This window comes from Polypterus senegalus, chromosome 10 (assembly GCF_016835505.1).
Source record: "Polypterus senegalus isolate Bchr_013 chromosome 10, ASM1683550v1, whole genome shotgun sequence".
Taxonomy (NCBI): Eukaryota; Metazoa; Chordata; class Cladistia; order Polypteriformes; family Polypteridae; genus Polypterus; species Polypterus senegalus.
In genome coordinates this window covers 66354203-66369523 of record NC_053163.1, presented here as the reverse complement: position 1 = coordinate 66369523, position 15321 = coordinate 66354203, and the positions used below count along the sequence as shown (strand labels likewise).

General features: G+C 37.1%; 1 protein-coding gene across 3 annotated transcripts in view; it reads right to left on the bottom strand.

Moving 5' to 3' along the window:
* The window catches only part of zgc:66447 (SLAIN motif-containing protein-like), a 68160-nt gene that overhangs the window by 12344 nt on the left and 40495 nt on the right, over positions 1-15321 (bottom strand). For 2 of the 3 annotated variants that reach the window (XM_039765886.1, XM_039765885.1), the window contains 3 exons: positions 5716-5855; positions 3209-3349; positions 2278-2418 (listed from right to left, as the gene is read on the bottom strand). In XM_039765886.1, the coding sequence (XP_039621820.1) occupies positions 2278-2418; positions 3209-3349; positions 5716-5855 (422 nt within the window). The remainder of the gene's footprint in view (positions 1-2277; positions 2419-3208; positions 3350-5715; positions 5856-15321) is intronic. The other variant, XM_039765887.1, reaches the window with a different exon arrangement.

The following is a 15321-nucleotide window of genomic DNA, read 5'->3' as shown; positions in this document are numbered from 1 at the left end:
TTTCTCTCACACTTTCGCTGAGTTTGTACCAAACACTGTTCTATCCCTGACCATCTCATCTTCGTTTGCATAAGCACAGTCCTTCACCAGCAATTTTAACTCCGTTACAAAGTGATCAAAAGTCTCATTTATACCCTGTGTCTTCTCATTAAACTTGTATCTCACGAATATCATATTCGTCTTAGGCATGACAAACGCCTCAAAGCGGTCATAATAAGTTTTCAGTACCTTGGCTTCCTCCTGGGTGAGAGTCAATGTGTTAAAAATGTTTTTTCCTTTTTCCCCAGTCCACAGGAGCAGGTAGCTGCATTTCTCACTCTCGTCTTTGCCTTTTAGTGGGCCAGAAAACATCAGCTCCATGTGCTGTCGGAACTTTTTCCATTCTCCTGGCAGGTTACGAGAATCCCAGACAATTTGTGGCGAGGGAACTCCAACAAAATCCATGACTGTCCTTTATTCTGACACCATGTCTTGTTTTCACAAATTGTGAAAAATGAAATGATGGCGAGACTTTCTTTTAAAGTATGCAGGGGAACTTTATTTATTACAGCTCTGACATTCACGGCATCCATGCTCTAAATTAACTTCTATAATAGTAACCTTGAGATCCCTTTTTCTGGTGCCTTCCTGATGACATAGGGTGCCTAAACCATGCCTGATAATAATACATTTCAAGGACATATAAATATTACAGTGATCACCTCGATAGACATCTCACCACCCAAATCGCTACTCGTGAATCTAAGATGTTTAACAGGCATTCCCGGTACAGTGTAACCTTGGTTCACAACCATAATTCGTTCCATAACTCTGGTCGTAAACCGATTTGGTCATGAACCGAAGCAATTTCCCATAGGATTGTATGTAAATACAATTAATCCGTTCCAGACCATACGAACTGTATGTAAATATACATATTTTTTAGTTTTTAAGCACAGATATAATTATACCATAGAATGTACAGTGTAATTGTAAACTAAATGTAAAAACATTAAATAACAGTGAGAAAACCTTGAACAACAGAGAAAACTAACACTGCAATAGTTCACACTATAGCGCTACCAACCACTGGCTAGAAGCACTTTTTTAATGAGTTTTAAGCACAGGGTAATGAACATTTGAAAAAATCCGTAATTTAATAAACCACCAAGAAAAATAACATTGCAACAATGCACGCTACGAACAGATCACTGGAAACAGAAGTGAAAACAAAATTAAGACCAGTGCATTCTTTAGCTGCCTTCCTACCTTAATGCGTCCAGCTCTCTTTCGCGCTGCCTCTGTGTGTGTGTGTGTGTGTCGCTCTCTCTCTCGCGCCGCCTGTGTGTGCGCTCGTGTGTCGCTTCTCTCTCGCGCTGTGTGTGTGTGTGTGTGTGTGACGCGCTCTCTTTGCTCGCTGCACAGGAAATGCACATGGAGAGACTGGACATGTACAAACCGAAAGGGAAACTGGCTTGTTCGTATACCGAGTGTGTGGTCGTGAATATTTAGCGGCCGCGTGTCTATGGGCAGGCAGTCAATTACGTGGGAGGCGTGCGGATTTCCGCAGTAGCTGCACTTAAAATATGCTAAGCACAGTCCTTCACCCGCGAATATTTACCTTATATGGGCAGGCACTTAATTACGTGAGAGGCGTGATGACGCGGGACGCAAATCTGCCTCACACGGCGACCGACCTGCAGGCTATGGCCGTATACAGTATATGGACGAAAGTAGGTTCCAGTTATGACCATTATGCGTAGAATTTCGAAATGAAACCTACTTAACTTCTGTAAGTAAGCTGTAAGGAATGAGCCTGCCAAATTTCAGCCTTCCACCTACACGGGAAGTTGGAGAATTAGTGCTGAGTGAGTCAGGGCTTTGCTTTTTATTAGTGTGTGTGTGTGTGTATATATATATATATATATATATATATATATATATATATATAATAAAAAAAACCTTTACACCTGCAAAGCTTGACAAGAGTCACAGACATTCTATGGTATGTTCTCAAGTACAATAATGGGATCCACGCACCTTCACAGAAATCCATCCCAGCATCTTAACAGCATCAGTTTGAACATTTAAAGCTTTTTGGCAATCATTTTGGCTAAAATTGAACTTAAGTGACTTATAATTGTTCACACTAAATGAATAAAAAATACTAACATTTGATGACACTTTATCAGAATTTTTTTTTCCTGCAGAACGTCTTAAAAAATAAACATCATTACATTTGACATTTATTATTTGATTATTTTAAAGTTAAATAAAACTCTGAGATTTCAGACTTACTTTCTTCCTGTAAGCGGGCCATTATCTGAACATCAGTGAGGTCCTGTAACTTGTAACCCATGGATATGGAGTCATCGGAGGTACTTAACTCACTGTCTATGGAAGACTGTGAACTTAGTGCAGAGTGGATACTCATGTAACCTTAAAAAAAAAAACAACAAGGATATTAAACATAGGAGAGAATTTATATAAAAAAAAACACACATGTGATACTGTATAATATAGATTTAAAATAAACACAGTATATAAAGCACTACCCTACCAGAATTTATTAAATTTTTTAGGACAACTTATTAGCATGTACTGAAGTCACAGTAATAAAATTATAATTACTCATACTACTATTCTTCCCAGAAAATGCTGTCAAAGTTAAACCTAAATGTTACATAAAAACCTTTTCCAGTGTTTAAATTATTAGAAAATATCAGAACTCACAGGAACAGTTTTTTTTTTTTCACCCTTCCACAACAGGTTTACCCTTGCAATATACAAAATCATGTAGAGATAATACAGTACCATAATTCAAAGCTGTCATGCATGTCTTATAAGATAATGCATAGGCCTTTAGATTCAGTAAAGCAGCATGTTACTGAAATTCCCCCTTACAAGCCAAGATATTAGCATTGTCACTATTTTATTCTTCATTTCACTATTTTTTAACTTCATTCATGCATTTTAAATTTGTTTACTCCAATTCTGTAAACTTGCAAGCATGCATAGCTCTGGCATATAGGAGAAAAAGTTGCATACCCGAAGAAAAATCCATGTAAACACTAAGGAAATGTGCAGAAAGTGACCAGGACTAGGATTTAAACCTAGTCTTCTGTAGCTATAAGGCAGCAGTGTTAAACAGTGAGCCAGTCAGTATGCTGCACATTTAAGCGCTTTTATTAAACTAATTAATAATAAGTTGCTAATCACCAAGCCATACCTGAGCTGCCACAAGTTAGTAGTGTTTTGTTAGATTTGAGGTACCCTGGAGACCCTAAAGCATTGCCAGAAGAGCCTGCTTCTGAGGTGGAGCTATAAACACATTGAGCAGAACTGCTATAAATGCTCTTCCAACGGGTTGCTAGAAAAAGGAAAGAAGGAGAAATGCATGCATTGTTAGGCTTGTGATAGATTAGTTAAAATTCTTACTATACAAGTTTTTTTTTTTTCTTTGCACAACATGGATTATTAAAAAAAACTCATTTTTTAATGTTCATATATTTTTCTTGACTGGATAAAAAAATAAAACATATTGTCAAAGACCTTTGACAAGTACTTGCTTTGAACATAATTATTGACATTAACTTGACTACATGGCCGGGGCAAGACTGCTCACAACTTTCGATACTTAAGTAATTTTTTGGCACAATGATAAGATTGTTTCCTTGGTCTGTTCATGATGCTGAGAAAGCAAGTTATTTTGTCTGCAGTACTTCAGAAACTTCAAAAGGAGGGGCACTTATTTTACTGCATCATTTATTGACTGATGTTGTCATTGTGATCCTAAAATATAATATTTTCTAAAGACTAATAAGCCTGGCTCCTAGTACTATTTTTAGGATCTTACCAAATTTCTGAAACAATTTTGATAGTTAATGTTAAGCTCAGTGCACATTCTGAATATAGTCCTGCTTGTTCTACAGTTGTTCTTACTGTGGTCTCTCAGAAAGTCTGCACATACATCTTTTATGTAACACTCCTAACACTGGGACAAAACAAAGACCCAGTCTATTTCAGTAACAACCTCTTAAACACTCTGAAGCCATAAACTGAACTTATAAAGTCACTTTAAAAAAAACCCATGTAATACTGTATAGAAATGGATTTAAAATAAATACAGTATATAAGCACTCCCCTACCAGAATTTATTTCTGAGAACAAAACATCCTTTTAAACACTCCGGACTCTGAAGTCACAAACTATATTTATTAAACAGAAGGCACTGTATGTATAGAGGAAGCACAAACAGAACAATATAAGCACAACAGACTATTCTGCAGGTTATGACCTCTTATGGATTTGTTGATCAGTTTACTACTTCTGAATTCATGTTTGGTAAAGTAAAATGTGGAAGAACTCAGACCCTTACTAACATAATATGAAACTAAAAAATGCTTGGCCTCATCGGCACATTTCACATTCTGTCATTCAATTAAATGGGCTCTCCAACTTTGGCTCAGACCATACTAATGAATCCGTTTAGTCTAAAGGAAGGAGGGACTGTGTCTTTTTGTGAAATAATGCATCATACACTAATGCAGCATTTGTTCTAAACTAATTTTCAGCTGCTATATGTTCTGTGGAAATGAACTGGTTTACTTATAACACTTGCTAAAAGCAACCCTCGCTCACTACCCACAAAAACAGCAATGAAAGGATTCTTGAGAACAATACAAGAAAACTGCAGTTGGTTTGGTTACTTCTGGTTACTTCTAGTATAGGTACTGACTTAAATTCTCAAGAACATACTGCTAGAAAGAGAAAGAGGCTCATCATGACAAATATTTCAGTTCACATCAGCAAACACAGGACTCATATTTATAGTGTCTTCTTCCATAAGCATCAGCAGCCTAGCTAACAAGTCAGCATGGATAGGTGTCAAAATTTCAAAGTCTGCAATATATATTCATAACTTAGTTAAATACTTTTCTTTAAAATAAAAAAAAAATAAAAACAAACACAGAACACAACTTTTATCTAATCACACAAGACTATATTTTTGAGGTTCTCTATCTCTCTCTTTTAAAACAAATAAACTACTTCCACAAATTTTACCTTTTCTCCCTTTGTTGTTCTTTCGAGAAATACACAGCTAAAGCATATACTTCATATAAACACTGGATTTAGGTGCAGCAGTCTTAGACATTCAGAGAAAATAGTAGCAATGACTGCACCAACATGGCTTAAATGTACAGTATATTATGTTAAATTGCTAACATTAAAGAACAAGCAAAGATAAAAAAAAAAAACAAAATTAGTGTCTGCCTTTGATGAACCAACTTTGGTCTTGCAAAATAATAAAATGTATGAGTACTTTTGCCAAAACCTTGCCATCTACTGTATGTTTAGAATGGTGGAAACGTAAGAGATTTAATGTTCATAGGACTCTTGTTTCCTCATAACTGAAGAGTTATACCAAGCATGATGTTTTTAAATGCTGGCCAACTGAACAGGTGTCTATGGTCAGAAAACCTGCTCAGATCCTGTCTTGTATACATAATGCAATGCAGAATGCCTGAGCACTACATAATTGTTTCTTTAAACGTATACTAAGTGTTTCAGCATTGATCAAAACAGTGCTAAGCAAGGTTTAAAATGCTTTATAAAAGAAACTTGACAACATTTTTATTATATATAAGCTATACATTTTTTTGACAATCTGGAATAAGTTTATGTAAGATAACTTTTGTTACAGACTTAAATTCTTTTAAAGATGTAAAAACATACTTTGATCAAGGCGACACATAAAGGTGCGACATGCTGCTTCTGTCTCGGGGCTGGGATGATCAAACACCTGGCGGCACCATTTCAAAGGGCTCTCTGGCCTCTGCTCAGCCAACATAGTCTTCTTTGGAGATACATATAACCTTTAAGAATAAAAGCATTCCAATACAGAAAGCGTTAAAAAATATAAATATATATTTAACACATAAAAGATGGCACGATTGCAGAGTTGTTAGCGCTGCCTCACAGTTATAAAGTTTGATTACTAATCATGGATTTACACCTTCTCTCCATGCGTACAGGTTTTTTTTTTACTAAAGGTACTACATTTATAGACAGTATTCTTCATGGGCTTCTATTGTATGTGTAGTCAGCATTTTCTTCTCATTGTGGAGGAACAATGTAAAGAAGCAAAGTTATTAATGGGCTAACACTGTTATTGTGCCTTATAGGCAGCACAAAATCATATCTTAATTGTAAATCAAAAAGATGTTTCTTCTGTACCTTGAGGCAACATGAAGTACAAGACTTTTGTATTTGTCTTGTATAACACAACAACACCCACCAACCATCAAAAAATGCCTTCAGTGTTGAATGTCCCTATTCAAGGGATTTTTATTTATAGTACTAAGTAAAAATTTCTACATAAACTAAGAAAATTAGCACACAACCAGTTATTATAAAACCTGACATGAGGCAGTCTAGTTTTTGCTCCCCCTGCCGAAGATGGGTGTGCTAGATTAACTGTGAAAGGCTCGACAAAGCATAAACCCAGGCTGATTGCCAGGGTTGTTTTTTTTACCCAGCATTCATTTCATTGACTCAAAAACAAAAACACACACACTAAGTGGAGAATTGCCTAGGACCATGTGATACAATATTATCGTAATATTTAATAGGTTAATATTACGGTAAATAATGCTGTTATTTTATCTTTTTAGAGGTAAGTAATGGAAGTAATGAAATGCAATTTGATTCTATAATATTTTAAAATCTAATTTCTTTTTTATAAATTACAATTGTTTCAGTCTATTACACACCATTAAGAAAACCACGTAATTGTCCTACTTAAATTACTTATAATTGTTGAAGCTAATTTCAAATTTAAATTGCCATACATAAAATACAGAATAATACATCATCTAAATTTTAGTGATTACTTGCTTGAGGAATCCATTTATTTGTAATTGGACTTTCAAACAATAATGAACTTAAAATGGTTTATATTTGAAATAGTAGAGGATAACACACAGGTTTGTACTTGTGTGAAAAATGAAATGATGAAATTATCTTCTGGTATGTACAGGGAGTGCAGAATTATTAGGCAAGTTGTATTTTTGAGGATCAATTTTTTTTGAGGATGAATTCAGTCAATCCAAAATGTTAATAAACCTGAAACCTGAATGTTTCACAACGGAAATGTGAGTGTGAACATCATCAGGGGAATACATATGTGTGCACAATTATTAGGCAACTATTAGTGTGCAGATTTATTATGCAACTAAAGGAAAAATGAAAATTTTCCCATCTCACTTGTTTATTTTCATCTGTTATAGTGAGAATAATAAACAAACACCTCAAAATTTACAAATAAACATCTCTGACATTTCAAAAAAAATAAATCAATCAATCAATGACCAATATAGCCACCCTTCTTTCCAATAACAGTCATAAGCCTTTCCATTCATGGAGTCTGTCAGTTTCTTGATCTGTTGACGATCAGCTTTTTGTGGAGCAGTGACTACAGCCTCCCAGACACTCTTCAGAGAGGTGTATTGTTTTTCTCCCCCGTAAATCTAGCGTTTAAGAAGTGCCCACAAGTTCTCGATAGGGTTTAGGTCAGATGAGGAAGGGGGGCCATGTCATTATTCCTTCATCTTTAAGGCCTTTACTGGCTGGCCATGCAGTGGAGAACTTCGATGCAAGTGATGGAGCATTGGCCTGCATAAAAATCATGGTCTTTTCCTGTATCACTGTTTGAAGAAAGTGTCTTCAAAAACTGGCAGTAGGTTTGGGAGTTGATTTTGAGTTCATCTTCAATGCAAAAAGGTCCAACTAGCTCATCTTTAAAAATACCAGCTCATACCAGTACCCCACCTCCACGTTGGAGTGGAGCTCTGTGCCCATTACTGATCCACAGGTCCATCCATCTGGTCCATCAAGAGTCACTCTCATCTCATCGGTCCATAAAACCTTTGAAAAAATCTGTCTTCAGATATTTCTTGGCCCAGTTTTGACGTTTCAACTTATGTTTCTTGTTCAGTGGTGGTTGGGTTTCAGCCCTCCTTACCTTGGCCATGTCTTTGAGCACTGAACACCTTGTACTTCTGGGCACTCCAGGTAGGTTGCAGCTCTGGAATATGAAAGTACTGGAGGATAATGGGTTCCTGGTAGCTTCACGTTTGATTCTTCTCAAATCTTTGGCAGCTAATTTGCGTCTTTTGTTCTCAACACGTTTCTTGCGACCCTGTTGACTATTTGCAACAAAATGTTTGATGGTTCTGTGATCACACACCAATATCTTAGCAATTCCAAAAGTGCTGCATCCCTCTGAAAGACTTTTTACAATTTTTGACTTTTCAGAGTCAGTTAAATGTCTTTTTGGCCCATTTTGCCTGAGGAAAACTAGCTGCCTAATAATTCTGCACACCTTGATATAGGGTGTTGATCTCCTTAGGCCACACCCTCCCTCATTACACAAATACACATCACCTGGCGTGCTTAAATCCAATAAGCATTCAAGTTAATACAGCTTGGAGTTGGAATATACGCATTAAAAATGATGATATGGTCAAAATACTCACTTGCCTAATAATTGGGCACACAGTGTATTTAGAGAAAACCATTTCACAGTTATGCTAAAAATTACTGAAAAACTTAGATTCATTTAACCCTAAAACATTTGTGAAAGGAATGGGAAATGTGGTATTGTGCCAGTGTATGAATGTCTTTGTTTATGGCCTAGAATGTAAACTGTCTATAATATGTGAGCAGTTCAACCAGCTTGGTTGCGAACAGGAAGGGACGACAGGAAAAAGCAGTGTATTGAACTCTGTTTGCCAAGCAGTGCAGCATGAATGAGCGAGTCAGAGAAATAGCGAGAGAAACAAAACAAAGCCATACTTTTATCAGTAAGGCTATAAATATATATATATATATATATATATATATATATATATATATATACACACATATATACATATATACATACATATACACATACACACACACACTCACCTAAAGGATTATTAGGAACACCTGTTCAATTTCTCATTAATGCAATTATCTAATCAACCAATCAAATGGCAGTTGCTTCAATGCATTTAGGGGTATGGTCTTGGTCAAGACAATCTCCTGAACTCCAAACTAAATGTCAGAATGGGAAAGAAAGGTGATTTAAGCAATTTGGAGCGTGGCATGGTTGTTGGTGCCAGACGGGCCAGTCTGAGTATTTCACAATCTGCTCAGTTACTGGGATTTTCATGCACAACCATTTACAAAGAATGGTGTGAAAAGGGATAAACATCCAGTATGCGGCAGTCCTGTGGGCGAAAATGCCTTGTTGATGCTAGAGGTCAGAGGAGAATGGGCCGACTGATTCAAGCTGATAGAAGAGCAACTTTGACTGAAATAACCACTCGTTACAACCGAGGTATGCAGCAAAGCATTTGTGAAGCCACAACACGCACAACCTTGAGGCGGATGGGCTACAACAGCAGAAGACCCCACCAGGTACCACTCATCTCCACTACAAATAGGAAAAAGAGGCTACAATTTGCACCAGCTCACCAAAATTGGACAGTTGAAGACTGGAAAAATGTTGTCTGGTCTGATGAGTCTCGATTTCTGTGGAGACATTCAAATGGTAGAGTCAGAATTTGGCATAAACAGAATGAGAACATGGATCCATCATGCCTTGTTACCACTGTGCAGGCTGGTGGAGGTGGTGTAATGGTGTGGGGGATGTTTTCTTGGCACACTTTAGGCCCCTTAGTGCCAATTGGGCATCGTTTAAATGCCACGGGCTACCTGAGCATTGTTTCTGACCATGTCAATCCCTTCATGACCACCATATACCCATCCTCTGATGGCTACTTCCAGCAGGATAATGCACCATGTCACAAAGCTCGAATCATTTCAAATTGGTTTCTTGAACATGACAATGAGTTCACTGTACTAAAATGGCCCCCACAGTCACCAGATCTCAACCCAATAGAGCATCTTTGGGATGTGGTGGAACGGGAGCTTGCCCTGGATGTGCATCCCACAAATCTCCATCAACTGCAAGATGCTATCCTATCAATATGGGCCAACATTTCTAAAGAATGCTTTCAGCACCTTGTTGAATCAATGCCATGTAGAATTAAGGCAGTTCTGAAGGCGAAAGGGGGTCAAACACAGTATGAGTATGGTGTTCCTAATAATCCTTTAGGTGTATATATATATATATATATATATATATATATATATATATAGAGCTATGCACCTCATAATGTTCGAAAATCTGAATCAGACAGAGACACATAATAGACGTAACTGGACATAGCAAATTCAACAGCTTCCTGCACGCAATACATTCATCTCAGGTCTCTTGTATACAAAACTATTGCATTGTTAGTACTGTGATGTACCTTTTACTGTTATTTTAATGTGAATTCTCCCTACTTACAATAAAATGTTGACTATACAGCAGTGCATGCCTTGACTTGTAGGCAGTAGCATCCAATATCTGAAATGTTGTAGTTTTCTCTCTCTGGATTAAGTAAAAACAAGCACAGTGCAGTATCCCATATAGCCTTGCTAAATACAGTATATAACATGCCGCTTGCACAACACCTAAATCGCATAACATCCTACTTTACAGAACCTATCATGGACATAAGCGTTGCTTAAATGTACATTATACCATGTCAGAATTTTAGGTCACAACGCCAACTACTCCCTATTTGAAATAATTATTAATTCTAAAATCATTGGGGAAGAACTTATTTAAGAGACTTATTTGGGGGAAAAAAACATTTTTTTTTGAAATTTGAATTTTGTTGATCTAGAGATTTGCCATTTTTGAGCAGCTGTTTGTGTGTTGGTGGCACTAGAGCTAGTATCTTCCACAGCATAGCATTCTTGGCCTTCAAAGACACATTAACGACTACTGATGTGGAAAGACAACTCATTTTTAAAGCTGGCTTACTCAAATATTTTAGTTGAATTTTCATTATGTTTGTGATCCTAATAAAGATTTCCTCAATTCCTCATGCAAACTGCGCTATCATAGTTCTTTAAATGTCATACTTGCTGAGTTTGCATGTGTGGCCGTGAGCTGGGCGATTGCTTATAACCAACTCAGAAAATAAACTTTAAAAGTGGAGACATTACTATATTACCTGCCAGTATGGAGGTAAAAATATATGAAGTAAGCAAAATGTCTTCCTGCCTACCCTGCAAAATGAGGGTGCCTGCAAAGCAAAATTCCATTAAAATGTTTACTGTTTTTGGCACACCATATGAGCAGACAAGAAGCGGGTAGAATGAGGTAACAGCTGCAGTGACTTACCATAATTTAAAACACCCTTTTGCCTGCTTAACTTGTACCGTAAAAATTAATTGTACTCTGACAGTGATCAGATAACTACACTAATTACTAATTCACATTACACCAGAATGGAGATGTTCACACAGAGCAAGTGCTCATTTGGACATTTCACTCTGTACCAAAATAGGACAACCGTCCTTGGAATTTCATGCTTCCCCTTGCAAATTCTTCCCTGGCTCTGACCGTGAAAAGTTTGTATCAATACCATAAAGAAAGAAGGATAAAAGAAGCTTTTAACTTCCTTAGTGCTGCATTTTATTCCAAAAAAACAAATCGCATTTTTTGGAATGAAAAATAACATTTTTATTATCTCGAAAATATAACACAAATACTAGCAATGATGAATAAAAAATAAAAAATGAACAACGAAAATAAGAACCTTAAAAATATTGTACTACTAATAATGCCAAAACAGTATATAATCTCAAAATGATTCCTTTGTGGAGTAAATCTTAAAGCACAGTGAAAGACTCAATTCACAACTCACAGTCGGGACAGTAATAGCATGTTTATTTTTGGATCTTCTTTCTAGATTTACCAGTTTTTGAACAGCATACTGCACAGGTTGGATTTTTTTTATCTTCTGATACCAAGATGATAGATTCACCAGCGTTTGTGTGTCTGCTTATATCCCTTCAGCGATATCTTTTACAAGTAGCAAACATTTACACTGGGTGTTACAAGACTCAAATCAAATTATATTATTATAGCATAATAATAAATACAAGCTCACTACTAAAAAACGGTAAATGTGGTAAAGACCCAGGATCAAACCTGCAACCTCTTGATTACCAGACACCAGTTCTTACCGCTGCACCAGCCTAGCAGACCTGTGTACTTGTTGTCGATTGATATTTGTGCTTCGGCTTTTACACATTGACCGCTACTTTTAAATCGAATAATTTATTTTTCTTTGGTTATATTGTTGAATAAAAGCACACTTGTTTTGTTATACCTTTGTGGAAGTGTTTTATTTTATATTTGGACTTCACAGATTATGCATTTAATTTCATGTCAACATTTTGTCATTATTACTATAACATAAAAAAGTTTTAGTTATGTGTTCAACATTTCTTGCCTTGCATTTCCTTTCATTCTACATTTGCACAGATCCTTGTAGATGTGGAATACACATGAAATGTATGTAATCCAAATAACGATATAATTTACCCTATACAATTCCAGGCACTTAACTCCCAGACAAAAAGACTTCAGCTCTGAGAATTTTGTGTTTGACTTCAGCAGTGTCGGTGGGGGATGGGATAGCAAGCTGCTTGTGCAGATTGTTTTGCAAATGTATCAAAGACACTGATGAGGACGTGCGAGGGAATTGAAGGTGGCCCGGCATTACGAATATTTTAGTATGCTTCAGGGATTCGAGTGTTAAACACCCCCATGCCTGCCTTACATTGTGGTCCTTGAATTTCTAACAGGGAAGCCAAAAACACTTGTATCACAAAACTCAAAGCTACTGTTCTGTGCTCCTTGCTCTTTACGTTAATACATCAGTGCACCCCATAGGGTATCAGCACTTGCTTATATCTACTTTAAGCCTTCCTTTACATATATATTCAGCAAAAAAAGAAACGTCCTCTGACTTTCAACTGTTTTTACTTTCAGTAAACTTAATGTGTAAATATTTGTATGAACACTAAAAGAGTCAACACCATAAGACATAAACTAAAAATGTTTCACAATGTGTCCCTGAATGAAGGACGGCTCAAAATCAAAAGTACCAGTCAGTATCTGGTGTGGCCACCAGCTGCTTGAAATACTGCAGTGCATCTCCTCCTCATGGACTGGACCAGATTTGTCAGTTCTTGCTGTGAGATGTTACCCCACTCTTCCACCAAGGCACCTGCAAGTTCCTGGACATTTCTGGGGGGAATGGCCCTAGCCCTCACCCTCCGATCCAACAGGTCCCAGACGTGCTCAATGGGATTAAGATCCGGGCTCTTCCACTGCGAGGATGATCAGCTGTCCTTCCTGTCTCCCTGTAGCGCGGTCTTAGGCGTCTCACAGTGCGGACATGGCAATTTATTGCCCTAGCCACATCAGCAGTCCTCATGCCTCCCTGCAGCATGCCTAATGCACGTTCACGCAGATGAGCAGGGACCCTTTCTTTGGGTGTTTTTCACAGTCGGTAGACAAGTCTCTTTAGTGTCCTGCGTTTTTAGAACTGTGACCTTAAAGGCCTACTTTCTGTAAGCTGTTAAGGTCTTAACGACCATTCCATAGGTGCATGTTAATTAATTGATTATGGTTAATTGAACATGCATGGAAAACATTGTTTAAACCCTTTACAATGAAGATCTGTAAAGTTATTTGGATTTTTAAAACATTATTGTTGAAATACACAGTCCTGGAAAAAGGAACGTTTCTTTTTTTGCCGAGTATATATTCACATCTACAGATTTTAAAGAGGGCCACATACAACTGAAGAAAAAACAAAAATGCTGTATTTGAAGTAAACATCTAATAATGATAATACTCAAATTTCACATATTTCCTACTGATAACCAGTTTTAATTTAAAAGAACAGAATTTTCTGTAAAATTGTGTTTTGCAATGATCATCAACAAAAGCAGGAATGTATCTAATGCAGCAATGTTTCACTCAAGGGCAACTGTATGTAGCTTGTTCAAGAGTCAGCAGATCCATTGACCTAATAATATTATTACTTGCTATTTAACTGATGCATTTATCTAAAGACAACTTACTGTAGCGGGGCTACATAGGTTGTGTTGTCAAATGTCAGTACTGAGTGCGTCTCGTTTCATTGTCCCGTTTGCTGTTTGTGTGTGTATCAGTAAATGCGATAATGGAAGAAGACCACAGCCTCAAACCTGGAAAACACCTGTTCGCTATTAATCAATTACAGCTGTCACAGGACTATTTAAGCCATCAGGAGGGGAGAGAAAGGAGGAGAGAGGAGAAGGAGACTTTCATTTCATGACCACGAGCCATCTACACCTGCTGTATTCCACCACGCGCATTTCATCCAGTTTGTTTTTCAATTCATCGGACCGACTTCAATATCCTCATCACAAGAGACACCGGGGTCAGAAATCATTATCCACCACGCACCGAGGATCCACGGTGAGGCTGTTCTATTTTGTTCCGGGAAAATCAAACTACTCATTTACCACTAGTTCAGTCAACCGTATTCAGGACGGTTTTTATAACTGGACTCAAGTTCATGATCATTTCCGTATCTCATTCATTTTTGTTATTTGTGTTGTTTGTTATATGTTACAAGGGCAAAGGAGGGTTTTGTTGTATTTATATATGGTGGTATCTCGTTGTTGAAGGGATATTTATATTTAAGTTTCTTTCTATTTTTTGCATTTGTCTTGTTGTTTCATTTAATACATTTAATCAGTATAATTTTACATATCTGCTCTTGTGAGTTTTATATTTACACCGTCGATTGTGGGGAAAAGTGTACTTTGTTAGAGGTACGGCTTGATAATTAGATTCATCTCAGTAAATTATCCAGGCCACAGGTCTTAGAGGTGTAGTTGCCGGCTGGGTACAGTGGGTACAGAAAGTATTCAGACCCCCTTCAATTTTTCACTCTTTGTTATATTGCATCCATTTGCTAAAATCATTTAAATTAATTTTTTTCCTCAGTAATGTACACACAGCACCCCATATTGACAGACAAAAAAGAATTTTGAAATTGTTGCAGATTTATTAAAAAAGAAAAACTGAAATATCACATGGTCCTAAGTATTCAGACCCTTTGCTCAGTATTTAGTAGAAGCACCCTTTTGAGCTAATACAGCCATGAGTCTTCTTGGGAAAGATGCAACAAGTTTTTCACACCTGGATTTGGGGATCCTCTGCCATTCCTTCTTGCAGATCCTCTCCAGTTCTGTCAGGTTGGATGGTAAACGTTGGTGGACAGCCATTTTTAGGTCTCTCCAGAGATGCTCAATTGGGTTCAAGTCAGGGCTCTGGCTGGGCCATTCAAGAACAGTCACAGAGTTGTTGTGAAGCCACTCCTTTGTTAT